Source organism: Pollachius pollachius, assembly GCF_949987615.1.
Source record: "Pollachius pollachius genome assembly, chromosome: 2".
In the NCBI taxonomy this organism is placed as follows: domain Eukaryota; kingdom Metazoa; phylum Chordata; class Actinopteri; order Gadiformes; family Gadidae; genus Pollachius; species Pollachius pollachius.
The window spans coordinates 39,507,938-39,533,007 of record NC_136935.1 but is presented as its reverse complement, the minus strand read 5'-3'; the positions used below and the strand labels follow the sequence as shown (position 1 = coordinate 39,533,007).

At 41.6% G+C, this 25,070-nt stretch overlaps 1 protein-coding gene across 1 annotated transcript; it reads left to right on the top strand.

Annotated features, from left to right (window-relative positions):
- Window positions 1-98: 98 nt before the first annotated feature.
- LOC307071354 (uncharacterized protein) lies at window positions 99-25,070 on the top strand. The gene is made up of 10 exons (XM_079730340.1): window positions 99-232; window positions 1,034-3,505; window positions 11,567-11,719; window positions 12,213-12,299; window positions 13,503-13,561; window positions 13,882-14,049; window positions 17,776-17,878; window positions 18,708-18,947; window positions 22,549-22,671; window positions 23,576-25,070. Exons 2-10 carry the CDS (start codon window positions 1,037-1,039, stop codon window positions 23,612-23,614), a joined length of 3,441 nt encoding a protein of 1,146 aa, XP_079586466.1. The 5' UTR covers window positions 99-232; window positions 1,034-1,036; the 3' UTR covers window positions 23,615-25,070.

Genomic DNA, 25,070 nt, shown 5'->3' with positions numbered 1-25,070 from the left:
GAAAATTATTTCAGGGCTTTTACTTTTGACTCCCGAAGAAAACCGGAAGTAGCGTAATGAAATTGTGCTTACACGCTAGCTGACTGGTGGTTGTACAACTCAAAAGGGCTATAGTCTATTCATATATAATACACCAGCGAGGCATTTTTTCTAAGTTTATCTTCCCTGAGAATGTAACTACTTCGTACGTCCATGACGATCTCCAACTGATGAGCTGTTCGATGAATTTGAGGTAAATACGATTGTTACTTATGTCCTCAAACCCCATTCACCATAATTCATGTTGTTAGCTGCTAGCTCAAGTCAGACACCGACCATCCTAGCATGTTTCTATACATCATAGAGTTATGAAACTGTTTTTTTGTCTTGTTTTCCCAAATGGTCGTGATGCTAGAAAACAAAACAATGTCTTCCTGCCTGCTACAGTGGTACAGACTTAAGTAGAATCTACCAGTGCGCTAACGTCAACAAACCAATGATATTAAAATGACTTACTACTACGATCAGAGTCCCAGCTTGTTTAGTCTATCAACATAATCGTTTAATATCATGCCGTTGTTGTATAAACAAGATTATAACACAAAATCATTAAAACATAGTTATGAAAATGATTGTGTAACCTAGTCGCTAGTGTTTATTATAGCCCATCTCTTATATTTGGTATTGATGCGTTTTTACAGAAAAATAACCGGATTGTCGCAACCTTAAAACATTTATTAATTATCTAACCTTGTGGAATTTAAAAGCTATGTAGTACAGTGACTGCATACTCCTGTTTAGTTCGAAGAGTCAGTGCAGGACAATCAAAGATTAACTCAGAATGCGACAACGTATCACCAGGACTGCTACCACAATTGATCAATAATCCGTCTACACATCCTCCATGTAAACATTTCGATTTGTACATTTTGACTTCTCTTTTTTTGGATTGCACTGGGGTCTTAAAGTTGTATCATGAAAACATTACCTCACCAGTCATGAAACGATCTGAAACTGACCTGATGTGTTTATCATTATTTCTTCTTCACCTAAGATCATGTCAGCCTCAAAGATTGAACTGCGTCCACGTCAGAAGCATGGCACAAATAAAACCTCTGGGGACACGTCCAAAGAGGTGTCCCCAGACTCCAAGTGCCCCATCTGTTTGGACGCCTTCCACAACATGTCCTACCTGGACCTGTGCTTGCACAAGTTCTGCTTCCGCTGCATCCATGAGTGGTCGAAGAACAAAGCAGAGTGTCCGCTGTGCAAGCAGCCGTTCAACTCCATCTACCACACCATCAAGTCAGACCAAGACTTCAAGAAGTATGACCTGAGGCCCTCCGACAACGGCTCATTTGGGAGTTTCGGTGGTGTACGCTTCCGGTACCACACCACCATGACGGGCGTGCGTCAGCGCGCCGAGAGGAGGACCGCTACCCCTCCAGACAACGGTGTGATGTTTGAGAACTTTGGAGATGCGTACCAGCTGCACGAGCGCAACCTAAGGCGCATGATGTCGAGGTTGGCAGCAGGGCGGCAGGCCGCTAGCGAAGGCAGAGCGGTCCGTGCCATCCGGGAGCAGGAAATGATCACGTTCAGGAGGGGGCTGTACCGCGAGGGAATCCGGGTGCAGTCGGTGGAGGACGGCGGCCGCTGCCGGGACACCACGGCCGAGTTCTATCAGAGGAACCCTGCGTGCCTTCACAGACTGGTGCCCTGGCTGAAGAGGGAGCTCATGGTGCTCTATGGAGCCCACGGCTCTCTGGTCAACATCGTACAACACGTGGTGATGTCGCGCATCACCCGCTTCAATTTGGAGGCCAGTGATATACTGGAGGAGCTCAGGCCGTTCCTCCAGGCTCGCACAGAGCACTTCCTCCATGAGTTCATTAGCTTTGCAAAGGCTCCCTTCAACATGGAAGCCTATGACCAGCATGCCGTCTATGACTGCCCCGACTCCCTATTAGACGACGACAGTAGCTCTCACTCATCTGTCATAGCCGTCTCGGAGGACGATCTAATGTCAGTGGATCTGGACACCATTGGAGAGTCTATGTCCAGTGGTGCTCTCAGTCAGTCTGCGTGGGACGATGAGACGCCTGGGCCCTCGTATTCCACAACGGAAGAAAGAAACAAAGTGCCGCCGCTCTCTATACCAGACTCTGACAGCAGCCAGGAGGAAGAGCTACAGGAAAGCACTTCCTCCTCCCATCCAAAAGGCCCTTCAAACCCAAAGGACGCATCCCACAGTGGTGTCCAAAAATATAGATCTCTTTTGTCCTCCTATGATTATGATGTTGGTGGGGATGAAGATGACTGTGTTATCGTTGGTTTCGTGAAGCCAGTGTCACAGAGGACGCCAGAGCTAGTTCAGCTCTCATCAGACTCTGAGGATTCTGTCCATGAGGAGATGGACAGAAAGCCTCAGCTGCCTCAACACATTCGCTTCACCACCCCCAGCGCCTCTCCTCTGCCCGCTGTAGAGCGAAGCCCCCCTCCAGCCTCTTGCGCGGAACCGCATTCACCATCTAAAGAACAAAGCGGCCTCTCCAGGTCTAGAGGACACAATTTGTCAGAGAGGAAAAGTGACTACGACAAGGACAGCAAGAGGCGTTGCAGTGCAGAAAGATGTGGGGAACGGCAGGGATCTAGGAGTGGAACTCAATCGAGGAGAAATAGGCGGGACAGAAGGTCGAGAAGTGCGAGTGATTCTTCCAGGAGCCCCACGAACAGTGCCGTCACCCTGTCCCGCTCGAGGAGGCATTCCCGATCCAGTAGCAGCAGGGAGTGTTCCCGTTCGAAGCGGGACATTAAGGAGAAAAGGCGAGACGGTCTGCCTGGCAGCTACCAGTGGCAGTCCTACAGCAAGTATGGCCGCGACAGAGACAACAGTTGGATACATTATTCAGAGAAAACCACCTACTACTCCAGGGGTCGCAGGAACGGTGAATCCCGCTCTGAATCTCGCAGTAGGGAACCCCATGACAGCGGTCACAGGGACGACTTTCCCTCCGGGACCTACTCCACTGGTAGCCGATCGCCCTCTTTCAGGAAAAGGTCCAGCCAAGACAAGCCTGGGGGCAAGAGGAAGTACAAGACCAGGCACTTGGACGAACCGGACAGAGGCACGGATCTGAGGTCGGGATCCGAGGTGGTGGACACAACCAGCAGTAGGACCAGCTCCAGGAAACAGAAGAGGTCGATGGAGAGGCCAGCGAAGAGGGACGCCAGCCTCGGAGGGGAAAAAGACGATGCAGGAAACGGGTCAGACCGAGGCAGGAGGCACCACAAGAAGAAGAAGAAACACAAGAAGAAAAGCAAAAAGCACAAGAGCAAGGAGCGCCCAGGGAAACACTCACCCACTTTCATCACCATTGAAAGCGACAGTGGTCATTCTACCTATAGCAATGTTGAACCCTCAGGCAAGGAAAACCTTCCAATTCCCACAGGCATGGCACCAGATACTGACGTCACAGGCCGCGATGGCGATGTGTCAAAAAGTGATTCACTGCCAGCTGACAATATTTTACACCAACGATAAACATTAACTGTGGATGGTTGGAGAATTACTTTTGTTAGGAATGCCTTTATATCAAATGCCTTTAAACTAATTATTTTCACAGCATAAATGGTTTACATATAAATATGGGATGTGTTATTTAGCATCAAGGTCTAGATAGTTGCTACACCCACATCAAATTTGTGACTTTCAAACTTTGTAGTACTTTTTCAAGTGAACACATCAAATCAGGAAAGTATTTTCTTCTAACTTGCTCCAGGTTGCATTCTCAGGTATAACATTGTATTCACATATTTTCTTCAATAGGAATCACTTGAAGGCTTGACAATGAACTTCCTGCCCATGTGCCCTTTTTTATTTTGCTCATTCAGAGGTTGGTATTGGTGATTCTGAAAGGTAACTGTTAAGTTATATTTTAATTAAAAAAGTTTAACAGGTCTGGATCTGTTTATCACATTACTAAGACGGTTCCTCTCCATAAATTGTTATTCATGTTGAGACACAAATGCTCCGTCACAGAATAGAATCATATTTTTAAAAAGGATGTTTTTTGAAAGGACATTCATTTCTTTTACCTAATAATGCCACATTTATTTATTTAATGACATGTATTTCATAATAAAAAATTCAAATGAGTCGGGTGTGGTTAATGTCATTAAATAAATAAATGTGTTATAAAATAAATGGCATTATGAAATATAAATACCCTGAAATAAATAAATATGGAAAGATAAAATAAAATTCTCACATGATTGGGCTTTCTCAAGGTGTTTATTTTGTCGAGAACATTGACCAGCTTGGTAAGCAAACTGCAAGGGGGTTTACCATCAATGAGGTAGTCAAACATATTTAAAAGATCTTCTCAAAATGTTTCATGACATGGGATGTGAGTGCAATAGGTCGAAAATCATTTAGTTGCTTGGGCATTTTTTATTTTGAGATGTTTTCCGGATTGTTGCTATCTGGCACACATCTGGAAGAGTTTAGTGAAAACCTCACTAAGTTGGAGGAAGCCAAGTCATCTTAGCGCCCACAGCACTAAGATGACTGGGAGCACTGGTGCCATCTGAGTGGCATCAGGCCCAGCAGCTGTTGTTATGGTCACCCTCTTCAATAGGCCTATGACATCCCTGAAACGAGACAATACAGTTCTGAGGCCCAATGAGCATGAACACTTTTTCAGAGAACTCAGACCTTTCGAAACAAGATGAAAAGTGTTAGGCAAATCAGCATCATCAGCCTCATTTACATTGATGGATTGTTTATTCTCCTTTACTCATTTATGAATGCCGGTCATTGTTTTTAATTCCATGCCAGGAATTAAAGAAGATCACAGCTGCTAGGCTATATTGCATTTATATATTTTCCCTTTTCTTAATTTAAGCAAAATGTTATAATTTGACCCACCTCAGCATTTTTCACCAGGGGATCGGCAGTATAATATATTATACTATAATAGTATTTCTTACTAGTTCTTAAGAGCGATGTTGTATCTGAAATTTGGTGTCAAAAAGAGGACCCAACAGGATCGAACTGTGACCTCAGACTTCTCTCCTCGGGCCCTACCCATGACGGTGGTATGCCGCCTTCAAAACAGCTCGGAGGTTCGGAAGCTCTTACGTGTCTTTACGTAAACCTTCCCTTCTTCCGAAATAAGGGCGTTCGGGGATATCCCCTCAGAATTGCGCAGGCTATGACGTAAAACCGGAAAAACAGATCGTTCGTGAGGCTAGACTTCATTACAACTACAATAAGGGGTGGCCGCAGGGACCTCTTTGCGCTTCTTTGCTTAATCAGATGAATCAGTTATGAATCAGGTTGAACATAAGCAAGAATTAATCAGGTGATGTTATAATTGTTCCTCCGAGCTTAAAGGTCCCATGCCATGCTACTTTATGGATTCTTATTACATGGGTCTTCTCAATTGGGTGGAACGCTCCGTTCACTTGCATGGGCCCTTCACAACTTCCGGCGGTGAATTATATTTGATAATTCACCGTTGCTTAGAATAATTGACCGCTGTCAAGGAAAGTCGAGTTTTGCGATGGTTGAACATAAGCAAGAATTAATCAGGTGATGTTATAATTGTTCCTCCGAGCTTAAAGGTCCCATGCCATGCTACTTTATGGATTCTTATTACATTGGTCTTCTCAATGCCGTGGAACGCTCCGTTCACTTGAATGGGCCCTTCACAACTTCCGGCGGTGAATTATATTTGATAAGTCACTGTTGCTTAGTATAATTGACCGATGTCAAGGAAAGTCGATTTTATAGGTCCATGATTTTTTGCTATCTTTCGTATCACTCCGCAAGTAGTTCGGTAACTTACTTGGTTGCCAAGTGACGTCAACGTCTTTGGCAGATTATTTCTCTGCTGATCAACACTACGAATGCTGGTAACAAATGAAGTGTAAAAAGATACACCGTGTGAAGTTATTTTTTCCTTTTGGCATTACCCGTGTAATAAGCGGGATAATGTATAGAACGTCGCCGCACATTATCGTAAATAAGCCCCTTCAGGACGAAGCAAGACACCTCCGCTTCACGTCGGTGTCCGGTTGGCCCTGTCGGGGCTTATTTTCCCGATAATGACCGGCGTTCTATGCATTATCCCTTACTTATATATAGGTATTAGTGGGCTCTTAATACAGTATTTGAAGACGTTCAAGATATTCAGCCTTGGTGCAGAATTATGGCCACTACGAGCCAGTCCCACAATGAGCTTTCCACAAACGTGCTGTTTTTTAGAGGTGGGTCAAGGTGGAGGGTGGGGGTGTGGCCCTTAGCAGCTTGCAGCCACGGTACCATGCACTCGTGTTTACAGTGGATGTATGCAATGGCGAGGCACACACAGCTTTTGGCAGGTGTTCTGTAAATAGAAAATTCTAGAACACTCCGGGTGCTCCGGTGGGAGTCCTGGAGCTCTATATCTATTATCATATTATACGATATCTATATCACGTAATATTATCACGGCCAAAAGCTGTGTGCGCCTCCTGACGATATTATGGATCTCAAACGACTGCGTCGGGTTCACCGGCGTCTCTGGTTCTCTGGTTCTTCCATTTCCACATCAATCTGAAGTAGACTGAATCAAGACATGGAGGAGAAAGGGATTGTTGCCCGCGATTGTCTCCCGCCTGCCCACTGCAGAGGCACCACCGTCTCGGAAGCGGGCAGCTGTTTGTTTTTTCAAAGACAGAGCAGGAAACCTAGTGCTCGTTTTACGCCTAACGCCATTTCCAGCTACTGGGGGACCATAGGCAGGATAGGGGAATATAATCGCTATAGAAATATAAAAAATACGTTTTTTTCCCCTCAGACTAAGCCAGTCTTCCCTTGGCCCAGCTTTCTTGATCTAATTTTCTCCAGAGATGACGTCAAATGACGCGTTTGATGTCATCTCGGGAGAACTTTGCTTGCCTGCTAGAAGGGCCGAGGACTACAAACCACTGGTTCCGCAAATTTGCCAAAAATCCTTGATTATGCGGCACGTTTTCTTAAAAAATGCGATGAAATATGCGGCATATTTATGCAATTTTATGCGATGAATTTGCGGGAACTTGCGAAAAAATGCAGCTTTTCGATGACGTTCACGTCGCGTAATTACGTCACTTCATAACGTTCCCATGGCAACAGGGGGAAATGGCTGCTCTTGTGTGAAGTAAACACAACATTTTTCAACTTTCTGCTAAGATATATGTGACTTTTTATTTATGTATCTTCGACTTTCAATTTATGCGGTGAAAGTGCGGCATATTTGAAAAAAATGCAGCCCCCGCATGAATATGCGGACTTTGGCTGATTATGCGTTGAATTATGCGATCGCATAATCGCGTTTTTCTGGAGGGACTGATAAATGGCTGAATCTGGCGAGGACGGGGCCTGTGTAACCTCTCACCCACGCCTTACCCCTCATCTGAACAGTTGGGTATTGGATACATATTTCCAGACCCAGAAAGTGAACTGGAAACACCAGCCAAAGCCCGCCGGGAGAAACAGACATCTGAGCATAGAGTAAGTGTTTTGTTTTTTTATACTAACACATTGGCTACAATAGTTTTGAGTCCCCAGGAACGTGACAATGTAGTTATCCGAAAGTAGCCGATCGTATTGGCAGAGCATACGCTACGTTACGTTAGCTTGAACTCCGTGTAATGCTGTATAGGCTACTCAAGGCATAATTTTTTTTTTTTTTGCTTTGCTAATGTTGTTCTCTTTCTGTCTTAGACAGTATCGGCTTCCTGTGTTGTCCAGGCCATCAGAGCTAATTACCCAGCACAAGATGGGCAGTACCGTGGGTACCAGGAGACGCTCAAGATGAGCTGTGACTATTTTGACTCTAGCAAACGCACCCTACACGTTTTATTTTTGTAAATAGTTATATTATCATATTTTTTCATGAATAAAACTTCAAATTCATGTTGGTTGTTGTGATTTGTTTACTAACCCAAGTGCTTTTATACCAAACGGAAACAGGCGGGCGGTGCAGCGAGTGCAATGCACTGTGGGAGTTTGAGGATTTCTTACTTGTGAGCCAGAGAGACACTTTCTGCCTTTTCTCAGGCTAGGATGAACCGATTTTTGCACATTTGTAATACATAGAATTATTTACTTAACATAACCTTCATATCTCCACCGGTGAAGTATCCCTTTAATGTTAGAAAACCTCATAAAGTGACATTTTCATGCCATGGGACCTTTAATTTCCGAACCTCCGAAACCCCCTGACACTCCGAGCGTTTTGAAGTTGGCATGAGTATGAGCTATGCCGCCTTCAAAACGCTCAGAGTTTCCGGGAGTTTCGGACCTTAAACTCGGAAGAAAGTGCTTTGAACACTCTGTTGGGTCGGAGTTTTCGCTCTGAGTTTCGTGCGGATGTAACAACAATGGCAACCAATTTCATTGATAGACTAAAGTGAACTTGCAGCAAGCACTAAGGCGAACTTAACACAGATTCTAACATTTGCATTACGATACATTATAGCTTACAATTATAAACATCACCTGGTAAATTCTCGCTCATGTTCAACCATCGCAAGCAGTTCTAGTAACTGATTCATCTGATTCAGCAAAGAAGTGTAAAGAGGTTCCTGCAGGTATCCATACTTGTTGTTGTTATGGAGTCTAGTCTCCCGAACCATCTGTTTTTCCGGGTTTTTGTCATAGCCTACAAACTTCTGAGGGGCGTTTCCTAAACACTTATTTCGGAAGAAGGAAGGTTTACGTAAAGACAATGTTAGAGCTTCCGAACCTCCGAGCTGTTTTGAAGGCAGCATCAAACTTCCATTACAAATTTGACAGTCACTCCAGTACCAATTCGTAAATCCAGTGCAGATCCAGTGCATATTAAGGAGGTGATTGTATAGGTAAAGCACACTTTCATAAAGAGAGTTAGAAAACATTCGAACAAAGTAGGTAGGCTACCGTTAATGGTTACAAACGATTTAACTCAATGTACGATCAGCTTAAGCAAACGGTGATGGTTCGACAGTGGGTTCATAGAAACTCAAAGCATGGGGCCAAAGTGTGGGATATTTCATAAACAACAAATAGCTTTACTAGCTATATACCTTTTAAATTATGCTCATAATCAAAATGACGGTACAAGCATCTTTTGTGCAGAGGCATTTTATTGAATTTACTGCAGTAAAGTTATGGTGTGTTCCTGAATCCTCAAGCGCCAGACTTCCGAGTCGAAAGTCGAAGATCTCCCAGCTTTCTTGCAGTATTTTTCGAAGGCACGCCCCCTTTTGTCTTCATTTTTCGAAAATCTGAAAGTAGACCGAGAGCAGTGATGACGCTCTCAACAAAATGGCGTGAAGAGATTTTTTTTCTTGTATTTTTACCACGTAGGTCATTTTAATGTGTAAATAATTTTAAATGCTCTTACACACTTGATTACATTCCTACTTTATTCCGGTCACCAATTTATACATTGCATGGTCTTGCTGTGCGTGCAATACAATGTAAAGTTGTGTTTGTTTTCGGGCTGGTTTGCTAAGGAGTCTAATGTAGCTAACAATAAAAAACCACTAGCCAATCTAAGTGTGTAAGAACTCCTGACCACTCAGTGGACTTCTCCGTGCGAACCTTTAGAGAATGAAGGGAGACGCAGGACGAACTCCAATCTGTGACCTCAGATTATTGTATTGTATGGCTGTTATGCTTGTTAATGCATGTTGTGATGTATTTTTGTGCGTACTTTTCTTACGAATATATACAAAAATAAAATAAATAAATAAAAACAAATGGAAGTTAAATATACCATGTGTGCATGTCATCTCGTGGGTGTCAGGGCCACCGAGATAATGGAGGTTACTCCCCTGGTGGAATACACGAGGGGACATTGAAAGCACACTTCAGAAAAAACAATAAGGTTAATTAGGGAATAGTCGTTATTATGATTGATTACGATAATAATTGTGTCGACGAATAACTAACTGAATTTTTTCTTTAGGTTCAGCTTTTGTTTTGTTTATTGTATATCACCGTACCTTTATTACCCAGATGGATGAGCATAATTGTTGAGAGTTTGGATGACTCTTTATTCTACCTAGTTTAGACAGTTTTGATTGAGCTGGCTCAGAATTCCCCCCACTGACTTGGAGTCAGACGTAGGATTGCGGCTCTCCTCGGGAGCCTCCGAGCCACACGTCGACAGACTAATCGTTCTTGCGGGTTCTAGAGAGGTGACGGTGGAACTTGTGGGGGGCTCCGGGAGAGTGGACGATCACGGGTTCATACGGTGAGAATTCAGGTCAGTCAGGATTAGAAAATTGAAATAATGTATCGATTTGATGTTGACTGACCGATTTGATGTTGAAAACTAGATAAATATAATAATAAATACTGTTTATGTAATGGTATAGACAGGTCAGGGACTTGCATAGCTAAAAAAAACAAACATATTTGGAATAGTAATGAACATGTCAGGGACATGTATAGCTATGAATACGTAAAGGTAAAACTGGGTTTTACTTTACTTTTCTAGAATAAGTCGTATGCACATTTGATGTGGTATGCAAAAGGTAGCGCAATAGGATGTTTTGCAGAGAATAAGTCGTATGCACGGTTGAGTGGTATGTAGATAGAGCGAAAAAGACAACACGGAGGGACGTGTTGGGTACATAGGTGTGAATCAAAGTGTGGACAACATCAAATGCGAGCAATAGGTAGGATAAAAGAAGATTAGGTCATCCAAGTTAAATAGTTAGTGTAGGACAATCGGATACAATAATGAAGGAAACTGTTATGAGAAACGGTTAACAGAGAAGTGATAATGAACATGCAAATTTGAATGTGATTTTTCTTTTAACATCTCTTTGATTAAGGACAACAGCTGAATTAGCGCTACATCTGCTGGGAAGGGAACCTACATGCTAGGTTCTTGATTTAGATTCAGAAATAATTGGTTCACCTTTCAAATGCCACTGCTACTGCTGTGACGCTTTGATAAAACGTTAGCATTTGATAGTATGATATTTTTAACTCTGATAAGTTGCGGTGTATACTGACGCATGTAACGTTTTCGGTTTAGTGCATGACTTTGGGAACAACGTGGTTTCAAGGCGGCTGATGGCCAATTTCAGGCCACAATCACAAAGACGAACAGGAACGCTACGAATGCTCCGAGACCGGAAATGCAACTCGGAAGGCTGGCGTCCGAAGATTCAGGAACAAACCATTATTCACGTGTTCGTCAGAAACCTACAACCACACACACACACGCACACGCACACACACGCACACACGCACACACACACACACACACACACACACACACACACACACACACACACACACATACACATCCGGGACCCGAGAAGGGAGGTTATGCTCAACGCCCATTGACTCACAGAACCAAGCGGACTCAGTCAGGAGGGAGAAGACACAGAACTGACACCATGGCGCTGAAGTAGGATTCGAACCCCTAAACCCGACAGGGTTAATGCCTTGCGCATATCAGTGGCGCTAAACAGGGTCAGAGACATGAAAAAATGTGTTAAAGATGTACATCAAGTAATTTGGCAGTTAAACGTATTTTTTTGTATTTGAGTGCAGTGCTGTGTTAATAAAGCATTTTTAAAAAAAAACAAAAAAACGGAGCAGCTGGTGGCTACCCAAGATGCTAGCGACTCAAGTGTAACGGAAGTGTTAGTGGCTCAGGAAGCAACGTGGCAAACATTCACCATGGCCTCACAAATGCACATTAAGGTAATATCCTGACGGATACGTCCAATGAATCTCTCCCAGGGCTCTCGAGGGGCGGGAGAGGTGCATGTAACCGCGCGGCCCAGCAGTACGTTATGCATTGTTATCTATTTAAGTTATTTCCATTAGTTAGTGTTTTTAGACTTAACTTTCGTAGTTATGGATACATGCACATATTCAATTCAATGTGCTATTAAATGCACGGTGTTTAAAAATATGCAGGTCAAATTAGCTAGTAAATGTGGTTGCAGCTATCGCAATGTTGAATGCAGTATCATAATGTATAGATTAGTAGCTATACGGCTAGATTAGTAGCTGTCTTAAGCACTTATGCACCACGTTGTCCTTAATTTTCAGTTTTTCTCAAAGTAAAAATGATAATGCCATGGTAATAAACGAAGAAATAATACATTGATCGCAGTCTTGTGTATTTAAGAGAGTTGGAGTGATTAAAGATAGTTAAAAAATAATGTGTGATCCTTTTTCCTTCTTCTAGATCGGAATAATCGGTGGATCGGGTCTTGATGACCCGGATATTCTGGAAGGGAGGACTGAGCGATATGTTGACACGCCATATGGAAAGGTTAGTTTACCACAGCTGTGCTAAAGTAGACATCTATTAAAGGTGTCATATAATGCAGTTTTTGTGGTTAATAATAATAATGATATATAATAATAATAAATTCGTTTGGATGTTTTGCTAGAATAGGTTTACATGCTTTAATGTTAAAAATACTTTATTATTCTCACACATTGATTGAGAACCGCTTTCATCCTTTGTAAGAATCGGTTGCCGCTCTGATTGGTCAGCATAAACACTCCATCGGTGCATGTGTAGGTCATCTCACACCCCTTAGTCCCGAGCAACTGTAAACATTGCCAGTATCAATGGCTTTGGTTCAGCCATACCTTTCTCAGCCCGAGTCGTAAATTCAGGCTGAACAATCTGATCGACGCAAAACACCATTGTCAAACCTTTTGAACCAAATAAGTGTGCCAACAAGTGAGCTGAGGCATACAGCTGGCTAACAAAAACATTTGAATACAATGACATGAGCTAGCGAGTTATTCGAGGCCTACCACTGACTAAACAAAATATTTGAATGCAACAATGTGAGTGGGCAGGTTCGACGTGGCATACAGCTGATTAAACAAATCATTTTAACAGCATCACCTCAGGAAGGTTTCTCACTGGGTCTACAGCTAAGCTACAACTCTGCAGATGAACACTTGTTAGGAGCTATCTTGTTGTTATTTTATCCGAACAAATATAAAGTTATAAAGCTTACAGTCAGGTTTGATCCTGAATCTACATGTATCAACGATCCAGCAGTCTGCCGTAAAATTAAGCGGTCAAAGTAAATTTGAACAACTGATTCTTCTTACTCTTTATTTTGGAAGTTCAGACTAAGCAGATTTTGCTTTGCACTGATGACAACAGTGTCAGCTCGACGTGGCAATACCAGAACAGAACTCCACCGCTCAAACTAGCTTTGTTTGAGGGCGTGCCAAACTAGCCGTCAGGCAAGTCACACTAGTAAATGCTAACCGCAAAATAGCTGTTTCCTGCAGTTCAGGAAAGTTGTTTTCCTGCGGAGAGAGTATGCACCTTTGGTGTGGAATTTAGCTATTTTGCTAAGCAGACCATTTACATGGCTATATGATCTTCTAAAGGAAAGGGAAAAAAAGGCACAATATCAACATACTGTATTGTATGAATGCATTAGTCAGCTGATGTAATTGGATGTATGGTTTACTTTAGTGCATCTTGTATCCTCTCCAACAGCCTTCAGATGCGCTGATAGTGGGGAAGATAAAGAATGTTGAATGTGTGCTTCTAGCAAGGTGAGTTTATTTTGGACTACAATGGATTGACTACACACTTTATTTGATAAAAACACTGCTAGTCTGCAAATGAACAGCTATCTTTCTGTCAGGTTTGTTTTGTTTCTTACAAATACAGTCTTCTGCTCTCCAACTTGACCATACCATACGGAGCCAGGCAACACTAACTCCATTTTACCCAGAAGAGGGCGCACTTGGCATAATTTTGTGTGTTTTTGTGTTTCATTCATTTAGTTTTAATATATTCTGTTTAGATTTATATATTTAGGTAAATGTATTTGTAATGATTTAATTTATCTTAATATATATTTGTTACTCAGGCACGGCAGACAGCACACCATCATGCCGTCTAACGTCAACAACCAGGCCAACATCTGGGCCCTGAGGGAGGAGGGATGCACTCATTTGCTGGTCACCACGGCCTGTGGCTCGCTCCGGGAGGAAATACAGCCAGGAGACATAGTCATCATTGACCAGTTCATTGACAGGTAGTCCCACAAAAATAAAAGCCGTCTTGATGGATTGTTTTAAAGTGACGTAGGGTTATTGTCAATATACAATTAATATTATTATTCGTCTGATTTTTTTTCATATTTTGAGCTGTCCAATATAGTCGTATATGGGCTTCTTTCAACTAGAATTTAGCTACAATTTATTTTATACATTTGTTAGGGTTGTGATGTCACCAAACTCACGAGAGGGATGAATGGGGAGGTGGATCCATCTCTCCCACATTGTGTAGCGACAGCAGAACTTAAAAAGGGAGGACTATGCTTGATGGATAACCAATTTACAGCATACAAGATGGAACGTAGAAGATGGAATAATATGAATTCATGATTTTTTAACTTTGATTATGTCTTTGCATACCCCAGATCTATACACATGATCTATGACTACATGTGTGGTATTTAAACAGGATTTTAAATATTCAAAGGTTGACCTTGCTGCTTTACTTTACCAAATTGTGAACTGTCACTACTGTAAATATTGTCCCTCAATGGTGCCGTGTTGCATTTGGTTGAAGACGTATTCAGTTCTGCAGATAGTCACAGTATTCACCATTTTCTGGTAGTTAGTTGTCGTTATTCTACGATGAATAGGGCAATTGTTTTATTTTAGATTGAGCACAGAGACTTAAATGTCAGTGGTGCCTACTGTCAAATTGAAAATATCATATATCTATGTGTAGATATAGATATATGATATTTAGATATCGGCATGTATATAGATATATGCCGATCTGAAATGTTTTTCCCACAACAATTATTAACACCTACCCAAGAGTTTCACTGACCCTTGTAACTTTTTGTGGGAAAGAAAGTCACATAGTTTAGTTATTAGATGTTTTGTGACATGCCATGATCTTATCTAGAAGGTGTTTGGTAGATGCATCTCATAACCCCAATATCCTCTGTGAGGTAGGCTTAAAAATAAAACGTGTAAACAATATGTGGTTGGGTTAGGGCTCCTAGTTTGCCTAAAGCTCCACAACTATTTTCCTGGGGGCATATCCCTTACGTGTCCGTAGCCTTTACTAAGTCAGATGTGCTGTTGGAAGAAACACAATACAGATATTTTGTTGGCCGTACAGGCCACTTCCTGTCTTCTTTCTTTCCCACACTGCATATCATTTACCTTGCCACGTGTGAGAAAAATAGCACACATATTTATTTTGGGTGACTTGTAGCAGGATTCTCACCTATTCTTTCTATTGGTGGCTTCCTTTTTAAAATACATTTTACTGGCCCTCACTTAAAATTGTAATTATTAGTGTTGGAACATAAAACCAAATACCTTTTTTTGTTACTTTTTTAATAATTTATGTAAACAAATGTAAAATCCTTTTTAAAAAACGACATTCTCTTCCCTGCTGACTGTTGTATTTTGTAGCAACGGCAGCATCATGTAGTTGAAGATTTACCGGTGTGACTCGGCTGGCCCCGGGCCATCGGGCACCTTTTATAGTTGAGCTGTGCTTCAAGTAATGGTGTTCAAATGTGTACTTTTGTTACGATTAGCACATGTGAATACACAAGGCAAAAAAATCTGAACACAATTGAGTAAGTCTTTTCACCGTGGGATTACTTATAATATATGGGCGTGTGGATCTGTTTGCACAGTTAATCTCATGTAACATTCGGAACGCTAGAATCTATCATTTCCCTTTCTCTTTGTAATTATTTATCTGAATATGTGCAGGAGCTTCTTGTGTCATGATGTTCCTGTTTTTGTTGTGGTTGTAATATCCCATGTGTTTGAACTTGAAACGCAATTTGGTAATAGATAATAAAATATGTACCATAAGCCGTAATATTGCAACTCAAACAACTATTTTTACCAGCATGGTCATTTTCAGGCAAAATCTAATTTTAGTATTAAATAATCAAATAAAATGTACTGTGAATGTGTGTGTTGCGCAGTTTGTGTTAAAGTCAAGTAGGACTCCTTGTCCTACGATTTCTAACTCAAATGACTTTACCCGGGCTGTTTTGGGTTTATTATTCCTCCAATGTTGCTTTTTTTCAATTGGGTTACTATAAATTAAGTTATATATTAAGGAACAACCATTTTTAAATACTCTTATTTGGTTACGTGTTGCTTTCTATTGTCATGCCTCTAAATTGTTCTTGTAAGTGAATTAGCTTCCCAAAGTCACACGTGAATTCCAACTAATCGCAGCACAATGACTGCGGTTATCCGGCATAGGTGGCTCAACGCATTATTTTGAAGTGAGAGCTGCAGGAATTGAGAATGTGTGCCGTTAGTTTGTCCATTGCCCACATTTTCTACCAAATAAGCAAATGCTATACAATAGGTTCTCTCTACAACTGCCTACAACTGCTGTGCATATCAGGATCAGAAAGTGTGAAAAGTTTTTCAGTAATGTGTTTCGTTTAAGTTTGATGTACATTTTATTTGGTTCATTTTCTTCTGGCTAGTTGATGTCGCCAAAGCTAATCGATACTGAAAGGCAGCCACAAATATTATACAAGAAAGAAGGGAGCTGCTTGTGGGGAATATGTTTGGACTTGTTCCTTAGCATGTGACCATGTGTTTGTGCGCCAGTGGTCATGTCCTCACCTCTGTCTGGCTTTCATTAGGCTTTTGGTCTGTGTTTTCTTTTGTTGCGGAGATTAAATATTTAACCATGATACACCAACATAGGAAGCCTAAGATTTTTGCATTCTAAGGCATTTGCTTCAGTCGGTCCAAGGAAAATCCTTTCTCGCATACAATTATAAATTAAATGGCCATGAGAAGTGGTATGTTAGGGTTCAGATCAGTATAATCTACTACTTTAATGCCAAATAGTCAACCAAAAAAAAGGAATTGTGTAGCTTGTCTTTTATTTATGACCAACACAAAGGAATAATTTATGTGTCTGAACTGTGTGTTCTATGTTGATAGGATTATATATATTATAGTATTTGTTTGTTTAATATGTAATAAGGTTCATATTTGCTACCTCCCACAAAGTCCCCTCATTTGAGGGGAACACCGAAACAAAAGATTGCTTTGTTTCGGAAGTGCGTTCAACTAAATAGGTGAAGTGTGGCTATCTGGTTTTCATTTGTCACTTTCTTTTTTGTTTAAGCTGATAACATTGTGGACTAAGCAATATTTGTACTTCATAACAAACGTACAGTCAGAACCGGCACATTGCTCACATAGTGCTGGGATATTATGCAAAAAAAAAGCAGCATCTAAAAATAGCTCTAAGAATATAGCTTTAAGAAGGCAAAAATGTTAATGCTTCCAGCACAATCAGCGTTTGTTATTAGGGGGGCGTCTCTTCTCTGAGCGAGGGCTGTACTGTGACTGCTACAGGGAGTTTAGGAAGCGTTCTTTAACCCCTGTATCTAGAAGCTTCTGTAGGCATGGAGATGGCACCAACATTTCATTAATTGAATGGGTATAAAAGTGCAATTTGAATCGGTTCACGTCTAAATTATATTCACATCCAATTGTCTTTTTTATGTGTTATATTGATGTTCTAACAACACTAATTGATGAGAAGTTAACCATATTCATTTGGTCAATGGAACTACACTTCAGATGTTTTGTCAGTTGAACTTGGACCGCACCTAGTCAGTTCCTAAATTTTTGATTGTATACTAGGATCGTTCCTATCCTCTTGTGCGAGCCCCGTCGGATTAAAGGGTTCAAAACTAAAGTTTCTTAAACGCTCTCTCAACCACTGCCTCCACTAGGACTACGAAGAGGGCCCAGACCTTCTATGACGGGCAGCCCGGCCACCCTCCTGGGGTGTGCCACATCCCCATGGCAGAGCCCTTCTGCAACAGGACCAGAGACGTGAGCAGCACCTCCCTTTTCTCTAGACCCCCCCCCCCCCCCCCCCCCCACGTGGCATCATTTAAAATGATCATTAACCCTAACCAGCAAACTCCTTCGTAGTCGGTTCAGGTGTAACACATGATCTCTATCTAAATGACGATTAGAAAAGAAACAAACCGTTAAATATTACAATGTAAAATTATTCGGATGGGAAGTTTGTGCGACACACTTCCCATATTTGCTGTTCCATATTTGCTGCAATTCTTCTGTTACCTCCGTTGTCCTATACAATTGAATCTAAAACATGACCTGAGCACTGCAGTATTTTGTTGAGCTCAATCTACTACAGCAGTCTGTCAACCCCAGTAGCAAACAACACCAACAAACCCTCGAAAGTATCTACTGCCCATACTAACCACTGCAACATTTAGCTTTCATACTGCTTTTTGTAACAACAAAATGTTTAATTAATTAAAAAATGAATGAATGATCCGTTTCAGGTCAGACAAAACTAAGTGTATGAATAACTTGACTTGTAGCACCTTTATATATCAACGAACAAGAAGTGCCGTTTCTACACGGTACTTCTATTATCCACACGGCTGACAACTTTTTAAAAATGTTCCAGAAACTGCCCACTAAGGGGATGAACACGCAGTTATTGGCTGATTCGTAACAGCTTTCTTACGACTAAGGGGATTTATAATGCATTCATTCATTAATTCATTCATTTCCAACGGCTTCCTTGGGACCTGAGGAGCAATGCAGCCTGGCCCCAACCCCCTTTCCTTAGGCCCCGCCCTACGGGCGACATCACGATGACCCTGGTCTCTCCTTGCTGGTGCAGGTGCTGGTGGAGGTGGCAAGGAGCCTGGGCATCAAGTGCCATGCCCGGGGCACCGTGCTGACCATCGAAGGCCCCCGCTTCTCCTCGCGTGCCGAGAGCCTCATGTTTCGCCAGTGGGGCGCCGACGTCATCAACATGTCCACCGTACCCGAAGTGGTGCTGGCGAAGGAAGCGGGGCTGTGCTACGCCAGCATCGCCATGGCAACCGACTACGACTGCTGGAAGGAGCACGAGGAGGCGGTGAGTGACGTCTGGACTACTTTGCGGCACTTCTTTAACCCTTCTCTCAGTTCTAGCAGTCCTGCTTTGTTGTGGCAAAAAACTTCTGGGGGGAGACGGCACAGAAACCGGGTCGGAAACCAAACGCTGCAGGGGGAGGAGATACGCCTGTTTTTTGTGATTCCCTAAAGCGATATTCTCGGAAAGAAAACTAATTTGCACGAGTGGAAGAAGTATTCGGAAGGGGGAGTAAATAAGTGTTTTCTCCCATTGGCCAGTCCAAAGCATTTTGATTTGTAAGGGATAATGCCCGACGAGGTGTCCATTATCTGGAATTAATTGCCTTCGCGAATTCCATTGATTCCTGATAATGGACATCTCGAAGGGCATTAACCCGCTTATAGCACGGTCACTTGCCAAAGAAAATAAATGAAGACCATTCATTTATATTTTCATGCGTTTTACAATCGAAATATAAAGTTTTTCACAAGACATAACTTTGTCGTTTCCCTAACGTTTCCATAACGTTTCCCTGGTTGACTAATTCCTGGAACAACCATTACCCTCCCGTAAGGTTCTTATGCAACGGATCGTTGTTCACTACTCCAGTAATTAGGACGGACCTTAGCTACGACTTGGCAACGGGAAGTATTCTAGTCCGCTCAGCTATGAGCCAGAGAGCTAACGTTATGCATTGTACATATTTATAATTCGAAATTCGTCCCAGCCTTTATACCACAGATACTATAGGGTCTACAGCATATAACCGCGTTTTCTGATTACAGATTAATGCATTTTTCACAATTTACCAGCTCTCGTTTTGAAGGCTGAACAGACAATTTGACTGGAACTACTTAGAAGGTGTCCGTATATCAGGAGTTAATGCACACCCTGCAGCCAATCAGAATCGAGCATTCCCCCAGACCGTGGTATGACAAAATTTAAGAAACGAGAACTGTCCCCTCCCAGTCACCAGCTCCATATTTGTTTAGACAAACATGATTGATTTTTTTGAGAAAGGAAACCCGTCCACCCAGATAAGTTTGGATTTGAGCCAGTACTGCCACTAACCAATGGCACACCCACACGTGCCAATCCAAGGAGAACCAGCCAGAAAGACCACATTATTCAAACTCGTTGTTAGAAACGGATTGGCACGAGAAAAGGGATTTGCATAGCCTGATCACATAAAAATCTTGCCTCCATCACATTCCATTTGTACTATATAGCCTAGCCTGATTCGTCCGATCAAGTCTGAAATGACATAGCTGGAACATTGTTAACTGAAATTGTAAAGTGTTAGTTTTGAATGGAAGTTAACACTGAACGCCGGCCTGCTCATGCGTTTACATGGAAGTCAAGCATAATATACGCATGACGCTTATGGGACACGAGGAGTTTGCTGTGCCTGGTAAAAAACTGGATCGGTTTCTGTCTGATCCACCACACCCTCTTTAATCAACTTCTCTTTAATGTCACCAAACTTGTTTGGTTAGGACAACAATCTTTTACATCTTGTCACTGACCTTATAATACACTAAACGTATATGAAAAGGTCTACTTGTCTGTTGTCGATGTTGATGGAAGAAACATCATTGAGCGAGATAAAAGATGTGAAGATAAAAAAAATAAAATAAGGTCCTCGTTGAACAAGATAAAAAATGTGAAGATATAAATGATCTTCACATCTTCAAATTTCTATAAAAAATAATATACATTTTTATTTTCATTTTATTGCACAGACTTGAAAGAGCAGATAAGAATTTACCTTGAATGATCCAAGTTAAGGAGTAAGGATTACAAAAACCTCATTCGACCAAGCTTGTAGCAGGGATAATCATTATCCCATTTTTGTTTCAATGATTCGTCTTTGGGACAAAAAAGGTTGCGTCTGCGCGACGGATTAGAATTTGTATTTATAGGTCAAACCTGCTCTGTTCAACACCTTATTATTTATAATTGTGCCCTACGTCTCTCGAATAAGTTAAGTTGTATCAAGAGGAAGCGAAAGCAAAACTAAACATTGTGCTAGAGGGCAAAACTAGGGAGTGGGACACGATGAGAGGTCTTATTGTTAGGTATACATCGATGAATGCCGGGTCGACGCATATCTTTAAAGAAGTCCAACTGGCTTCAAAAAATGCTTCCTGCATGGCCAGAATGTTCCACAATGGGATCCGCCCATCAATGTGTGTTGAGTCTGTTGACACAACAGACACAACACACTTTATGATGCCACAAAGTGGAATTAATATGATAAGCATGACGCCATCTTTCTCCCAAATACTAACACAGCTTTCAGAAGATGTCATGATCCACATCAAAAGCAATGAGCTTTTCAGTAATGATAAATAAATAAATAAATATATAATATATTTAGAAAACCACTTTTTTTTTCAAAATAAGCTTAAATTAAGCTTCAGTCAATGTTTTTAAATTATTGGTGGAATCGCTTTGAGTGCGTTGTCCTCATTTGCCCTCAGACACCACACACACATGCACACGCGCGCGCGCACACTCTCGCCCCAGCGAGAATATTTTCACACACTCAAACGCCTAACGGTGTGTGTTGTGATTGCTGAACTTTGCCTGTTGATACTCAGTTCCACTTACAAATAGAGTTCCGGCACCCGACCTCGTCTCCACTGTTGCAAAAACGCTCACCACATCCTTCCGCCCCCACCGCCACCACCTGACCCCGCCACCGCTGCCCCCACAGACACTCTCTCCTCCGGCCTCCTTCCGAACTACATCCTGCCCCTCCGCCCCCAGCCTCCGCCAGAAGTCGGCCTGCTTGCCAGGTTCCGGCTGAGAGTCCTCTCTATAGGAGGCTGAGTCACAGTGAGTCACCGTCCACACCAGCCGCGCTCAGCCCCGGCCACCGGATCACTGTTGATATCATAGTCATCCCCCTACCATAAACCCCAATTCAAGCTTCACTGGAACCCAGTAGACTGAGCGGTGGCTTTGTGGAGATCATGTTCGTGAAGGGAGTATGAAGTGGATCTTTGTCGATTGTTGCGTTTTATAGTGTTGCTATTGAACCGGTTTCCCGTTGGAGACTTGGGTTATTGGGTCGCCTTCCAGATCCCCCCCCACAACTTGTTTGCTAATGTTTTCTGGGTGTGATGGGAACCTTAGTAGCGATTCAATTATCAAAGTGAAATAAAAGTGTGTGTGTTTGATCAAGGATCTCCAGCTGTATTACAAATAATGTTGTAGTGGAGGAGGGGGGGTTTTAATTGAAATGTACGCTCCCAGTGTGTGTGTGTATGTGACTCTGGGTGTCTGAAGGCACGGAGATAGAGACAGGTTTGGTCCTGAAGGGTCTCCTCAGGTGATGATCGAGGGAAGGTGTGGTACAAGAATCAGTATTTATCCTGCTGCAAACCATCTGAATCATCCGCTTAGGTTTTTCCCATTGATATCCAGTAGGCTGTTTCTGTTCACTTTTCACTTAAGGAAATGAAATACTTTTACAAAGCTTGACTCTGGAAGTTTGCTTCCATCTGGTTACTTACGAATACAAACATTTAATTTTGTAGGTTGTTTTAAAAAACAAATGCATTGATCATTTTTTGACCATTTCAGTTAACGGTATCATGTTCTCTCACTGGCTTAGGTGTGTGTTGACAACGTACTGAAGACCATGAAGGAAAACGCAAACAAAGCAAGCAGCATCCTGCTCACAGTGATTCCCCAGATCTGCCAAATGGACTGGTCTCAGACCATAAAAAGCCTGAAAGTAAGTCTATCCGCCCTTTCCTCTCATTTTGCCAAACGCTTTCGTTTCATTAGCTTACTTTATTTGACAGAATTTCAAGCATTTATCCAAGCAATCTTTCAAGGGAGGCTGATATCACTCAAATCATGTTAATCCGCAGTAGCTGCAGTAATTACATTTTTGATGTAAGGGACATACAGAGATGGTAGAGCTAAACAATGTGCCTGCCAACTTCTTCAACATCATGTGAATTGGGCAATGAAAAAAACTAAATAAAAAGAAGTTCCAAACAAACCAACGATTATTACCATCTATTTAACACTCATATAATACATGGTGGTTCATTTTAAAATCAATTGTGAGCTCATTTACATGAGAACTTTAATTCACATGAAACTGAGTTTTGACCATAATGATCATCCCTCATTAGGTCGGGTAGTAGTAAATTGGAGACCAACGTGTTTTATACAGTGTATATAATAATGTGATTAAAATATATAAAAAATTTGGGTTTGGCCATTCTCTTTCAAATGCAATTAATTATATATTTTTAATACAGAAAAATAAATCCTGAATTGTGTGTCCTTTCTTTATTTGTATTTTTTATCAGTTGCTAGTTGACCACTGTTTGCAGATTATTTTATTTTTGCCACTGGCATATTTCAAATACATAATTTCTGTCAAGGCCTGAACAATGCATCTGTTGGTGAGCCCTGCTAACATAATGTCTCAGTTGAATAAAAAATCTGTTAAAGCCAAAGACGCCTTTGGCTTTAACAGGCAAAAAACTGCTTTACTTCTTCCTTACTTTACTTACAATTTTAGATTTCTTTAATAATGTAAAAAATACAATTTGTAATAAGTAATCCCAGCAATCCATAGCTAAATGATAATGCTTTTAATTACGTTCTTCTTTGTTTTCCAGACACTGGCCCAGTGTTCCGTGATGTTACCCAAGCACTGAGTAATGCGACCTCCGCTACACCCACGCACACACACACACCACCATTTCGTCGCCACCGCCACCGCCAGCTCTAGCCTTCAAATGCCTCCGCCTGGATTTGGATCAGCGGTCAATCACCAATCACAAGAAAGTGCCTGGCACATCTATTGCATGTCTCCTCAGTGTTTCCTGTTTTTTTAAATGAAGAAAGCTGCAAACAACAGCGAGGTCATTTACAATCTGCACACACAATTCATTGTGGTGGAACACTTCCGCGTGGTTTTATGAAGGACTGCCACCTTCTGGGGGAGAGCCCCAGAGAGTTCGGAGAGATCAGTGTTCAAAGTTCTGGGTCACATTTGAATTCATTTGGGAGATCGTAATTGATTTGATTGGCTTTGTATCCCAGTGTTAATTCCAGTATTAGGAGGTTGAATTGAGATATGTCTGTTGCATGATTTACTATTTTACATTGTTCTTAGCCTTGTAAACATTGAGTTGCCTGAATGACAATTTGTAAGTGGTATTTACCTACATAAGCTCTGCGTAATAGGCCTGCCCTACATGCTTGTATTATTGTTTATTTCATGTAAAGCTTGTCTGTACGGCGAATGGAAATGTATTTTTATAATGAGGAGATCATCAGCCGGTTGGATTATTTTGATAGTCGTTTAGACCTTATCTTTGTTTTTATAGGTCAAAGGCTACTTTATGCACTTGGATATCCTGCTTCACCATAGGCCTATGCAAACACACATAGGCCTGATTTTGTTGGCTCATCTTGACAGCTTCAATAAATAAAAATTACAAACCTGGATTTTATTAAAAGCTTCGCATCTGGAATAAATTAGAAATTAAAAAGGTAAATTAGTCGATTAGGTCTGAAGAACTGTTTTGAGAGATTAATATTAAATGTGGACCGAAACGATGTCAGAAACATTGGACTGTTTTATGGTTTACAACTTGTTTATAATCCTGTTACTGGCATTGCTCTTGAAAATGTGCAATCAAACTATATGACCAATAAAAAATTCGGCATGCGAGACAGGTCCTCCATTACAATCCTTTATGCTTTAACCCACATAGTCAGCAGGTAATAAAGGCCTAACCCAATCTGATATTTTACTTTGAATGCAGATGACCTAGGCGTACAATCCTTTTTTTAATTATTGATTTACCAATTGTTTATTGAAACTAATCCTATAACTCGAGTTTCTCTTTAGCAAATCTATAGACTAAATAAATGGTAGAGCAACTTGCGTGAATTTGGCATTACATTGAAACATATCTAAAAAAAGAATATACATATTTATTTTCACGAATTCACATAATTCACTTTTTATTTGTATACAGGACAACCGATTACCCCTAACAAAAAAGTGGATCGTAGGCCTACATATAGCCTACGTCTATATGAGACCTAGAGATATCCAACATAGTGCAGTAAACGGGTTTTGCGCATGCGAAAGCATGACCG